Genomic DNA, 4,846 nt, shown 5'->3' with positions numbered 1-4,846 from the left:
TATGTGTGTGTGTGTGTGTGTTTGTAATCTCGCTGTCTGTGTATACCTTGTCCCCATGTCTCGAGCTGAGCGTTATCTTGTACTGAGTTGAATTACCGGGTTTTGAAAGTTCTTGACACAGCTGTAAAACCTGTAGACAAATCTTCCTTTTGGCCAAAAAGTATTATGGTTTTAATGCCAGTGTTCCATAGATGTTCGTTTAATTCTATACCAACTCCTGGTTTTTTGCCACTGAAATTCAATTTTATCAAAATGATTCCCGCCAAAACAGGATGAAAGACATTAGTCACAGATAACAATAAGTTGGCTGTGTATGTTATCTCTCTGTGTGTTATAAGTTAGCTGAGTTGCACGTGCGCTGCTTTTTGCTCTATTTGGTTTGGTACTTGACCCTGAAATTGGGGGGGGGGGGTACAGCTTTGAATCATCTGCTAAGATGGTTGGATAACTGTCAAGACTCTCCTTTTGACTTTATAGTAGACGAATGTTTTGTCGAAGATCCTGAATGTCTAATGGTATGTTGAAAAAGGCGTATCACAGAGAAATAAAAAAAATCACTCGTGCTCTAAGCATGAACTTAGGGTATCAGCTCTAGTTTATTTATTTTGATCGTTAAATTACCAGGTGATTGAAATTTATTTGTGATTTATTTGCATCCACAAAATGAAGTCAATTAGAAATGTAGAAAGAAAAGAAATGCATTTTTTTAAAAAGGAAATTGCTGCGTTCACACAGCCGCCTTCATCTCGTGAAACGCAGTATATACAGAATTTTTGAATTTTAAATTTTCTTGATATTGACTTCCAGTGTTTATTTAAGTCATATCTGAATACTGTGTATAAAAACTCTCTTTCTTCCACATTATCTCAATAAGAAAAAAAATCATGTAACTTTATAATTTACTGTGGAAAAACTGACTTTCTCTTATTTATGTCACAATCTTTTTCTGTTTCATAAGCTTATTCAATCATGGTATGTAACACATGGTCATTGCATTGATTTCTGCATAATATCATTATTCCCATGGACGTGTTGTTGTTTAATTTTCTTAAGCGACTGTTCTTAAGTACTTAAGATGCGAGTGAAATATACAGAGAAGGGCGAATATGGAAACGCAATAATATGTCAAAGTAAATTTGTCCCTCGCCGTTTTCAACATAGTTAAGAGCATCCACCGCATGTTGCCCCCACTGAGAATTGAGACCCCGAAAGAGGGGCTGAAATGTACTTTGATCTCTCTCTCTCTCTATATATATATATAATATAATTGCGAACATGTGGATGGTAGTTTTCTATAGCTGAAAAAAACAACAACAACGACTACGGAACATCATAGAACCATGAAAAAATCACTGAAGGCAGTTCAAAGACCAAGCTAAGTTTCTATCAATTCAGTAAGTGCTTGCGTTTGCCTAAATTAAAAAAAAATTAAAATAGAAAACACTATCGGACGTTTACGATTTACCCGTTCGTCATTTCAATTCAGTGTTCTTGGTTCAAGACATCAAGACTTCCGTTCACATGCTGTGCGCACTGAAACCTAAAATGACTTGACGATTAAGTCAGTTCCTCAAACAGGGTACCCAGCTAGTTCAAAATATAATCACACATTGTTAGTTTAAGCTTCAATCCCATCTGACAAGGCCAATCCGGACATTAGGGGATACAACGTACCAGCAGACAGACGAAAGTATATGTATTCGCCTTTTAAAAAAGACGAAAAACACATATACACATACGCACAAACACACTCGGAGATCCGCCTCTTAAATAACCAAATAGTGTTGATAGGGGCGTTAAACCTATACTATTCCACCATTTTTCTTTTCAAAACAACCCCCCCCCTAATACTCACACACTGATTTTTATTCTCATTTCAGGTGACAGTGGTGTTCTCACTTCCAGCATCGCTAGCACCCCAGATGATAACGGCGACAACGACGGCATACTGCTTGTCTCACACACAGCTAGGGACGCTTTCGCCAACGGAAGTAACATCAGCAACAACAGTAGCAACACCAACGGCAACAGCAGTGTCGAAAGACTGAACAACAACAACAACAAAAATAACAACAGCAGCAACAACAAAATCAACCCTCCTTTATTGTCATCTCAGAAGAAGGGCCAACTTTCCACCGACAGCACCGAGTCTGCGTTTGAAGACACCTTTTCTATCTCGTCTTCCTCATCATCAAAGTTATCCTCCCGACCAAAAGGGTTGAACGAAGGAAACGAAAACGAGGAGGCTCCCAAACAGTTGTCTTCCGTCTCTCAAAACTCCTCTTCGAACCTTTCGGACGTCTCTTCAGGTGCCAAAAGACCAACGTCTTTCAACCAATCGAAGACAAAGCAAACCGCCCCCGAGCCGTCAGCGGGCAGTGTCGGTTCTCCAGTGGCGACTGCTGGAACTGTGAACTGGACTACCGTGGAAGACAGAAATATATCTGAGAAGAGCCGAGAGATCGTGGACAAAGCGAAACACTTTGCAGAAATGGTGCAGCCCAAACACGTGATGGTCATGAAACGGGAGAAAGAGGTGAGGAAACCAGGGATGTTTTTTTCACACAACATTATTGGAAGTAGGAAAAAAAGTAGAAAAATATTTTTCCATACCCATTGTAATTAAGAAAATTAATTTCACAGCACATCACAATTCTGTTTTTTAAGTTTACATTATATGTACAACATTTTATTCAATCTTGGCTGTTTGAAAAGAGGAATTTAAGATCAAATTTAAGATAACAGTTTTATTAAAGTGAACTTTTGGAAAAACGGGTTATTTAGAAACGAGGATACATCAGAATTTAACATCCATTCCGGCAGGGCCGTGCAAAATGAATGTGAAAAATTCGGATAAAATACCTTTTTCAATAATACAACATCGGATCAAGTGAGCTTCAGCCAATGAACCCAAACAGCCGAGTCCGGTAGTCAAACCACTAGACTATCGACACTACCTTTTGAGTTTGAGTTTGGCTATTGATAGAATAAAGGCATTCACCTCAAATGTTCGATTACAGTCAAAGGAGAGACGAACGGTGCACATTTTGAAGCTCTTGCATTCTTTTCGTCTTTTCGACCGTATATTTTCAAGCATTTTTAAATACTCTGATGGTTGTTGTATCATGCTGGCGACAGAAAACAAACTCACAAGATGTTTGTCACAGAAGTTTCATTTCTATTTAAGACAGTGTATAAGGAGCGTTAATTAAACAAAATACAATTTCGCTCATTTTTGTTTCGAACGCAAAATTTAAACCTCTCCACCACGGATGGTTAGCGGGTGCTCTGTTGTGGTTTGCTCCCTCAATCATCTATCGTCCTTATTTCCCCTTTTACTTTCTTGGTGTTTGTTACTTTCTTGCAACACCTCTAATCTTGGGCACTTTTATAACCTTATTGAGTTGAAAGTCCCGTAAAACCCAAGGAGATTGGAGGTTAAATTTTGGTGTCTTGTCTCTTAAATAATCTTACAGTCTTTTAAGGTGCGTTGATTAAACCAATACAGTTTCGCCCATTTTGGTTTTGTTTTTGTTTTGTTTGTTTTTTTGTTTCAAACTGGAAACCTAACTCTCTGTACCAGGTGGAAGATGACCTGAGCCAGGCCAGCATGCAGGGACTGGAGAAGGAGCGGCGGTCCGTCATCTCCCAGAGTGTGGTCAAGAGGAAGGTCAACCACGTCCTCTCGCCCTCCTCCGAACTCCCACCGACCTCGGAACTCCCGCCCGAGAGCGTGGACTCTGATGGTGAGTAGCAACAGAAAAACCAAGTGGGGGGTTGGCAGTTGTTCTGGTGTGGTTTGCTCCTTCTTTCCAATCAAACATCTATCGTCCTTATCTCCCCTCTTTCTTTTTTATGTTGGTTACTCCCTTGTAACACCTCTAATCATCGGCACTTATATGACCTTGTTGTGTTGCAAGTGCAGTAAAACTCTTACTAAAACTAAAAACATCTATCGTCCTGATTTCTCCTCCTTCTTTTTGTGTTTGTTGCTCTCTAATAACGCTTCCAATCTTCATCACTTATATGACCGTAAAACTTACTTAAACTAAGACATAACAACACTACACAATATAAGGACACCAATATTAGCAGCAGCAACATTTCCACTATCAGCACCATAAGCACCACAAGCACCACCACCTCCACCACCACCACCACCACCACCACCACCAACAACAACAACAACAACACTGCCACCACCATCAATGAAAACAACAGCAGGATCAACTATAGTAATACCAAACGTACTAATCTTTAAGCAAACAAAAAACCAACAACTGCACCCACTAAAACAAATCCGTATTAGAATGAAAACAACACCTTATCCAACTATCTACATTTGACTCTGTGTATATCTGTCAATTTGTCTATCTGTCTGTTTATCAGTCTGTATGTCTCTCCGTCTGTCTGTTTTGGGTTGTTGTTTTTTTAATTACACATTCACGCACCCAACGAACCACACTTATTCAAGGGAAGTAATCAAGTTAAACCTATTCCCCGTATTTTGTCACAGTTGCGCTGGATTCTTTCCCCTTTTTGGACCAAAAATTGACTTGGTATGGTTTAAGTAACTTACAGTGTCCTTTGTACCGTTTCTGCGTCAAAGTGAAAAGATAATATTGTGAGGGATAATGTGAGGGATAATGTGAGGATATGTAGAAAAATAAACTTGTTCTCCTTAATGAAATCAATGTTATTTTCATGTGGGTGCTTGACAGACATTTTCATCGTGTCTGCTCCTTTTCTGTCTGTCTGTCGGTCTGTCTGACTGTCTGTCTGTCTGTCTCTCTCTCTCTCTCTCTCTCTCTCTCTCTCTCTCTCGTGCTTGAATGACGGAATTGTT

The 4,846-nt window shown here is 39.5% G+C and overlaps 1 protein-coding gene across 1 annotated transcript in view; it reads left to right on the top strand.

The window, feature by feature from the left end:
• The window catches only part of LOC101846842 (microtubule-associated protein futsch), a gene marked incomplete at both ends in the record, with an annotated part of 162,335 nt that overhangs the window by 69,355 nt on the left and 88,134 nt on the right, over positions 1-4,846 (top strand). Inside the window, 2 exon segments of the mRNA XM_013088746.2 lie at positions 1,881-2,536; positions 3,584-3,746. Coding sequence (XP_012944200.1) covers positions 1,881-2,536; positions 3,584-3,746 — 819 coding nt within the window.

The sequence above is a fragment of the Aplysia californica genome, unplaced genomic scaffold (genome assembly GCF_000002075.1).
Source record: "Aplysia californica isolate F4 #8 unplaced genomic scaffold, AplCal3.0 scaffold00803, whole genome shotgun sequence".
Taxonomy (NCBI): Eukaryota; Metazoa; Mollusca; class Gastropoda; order Aplysiida; family Aplysiidae; genus Aplysia; species Aplysia californica.
This window is presented reverse-complemented; position numbering and strand designations above follow the sequence as displayed.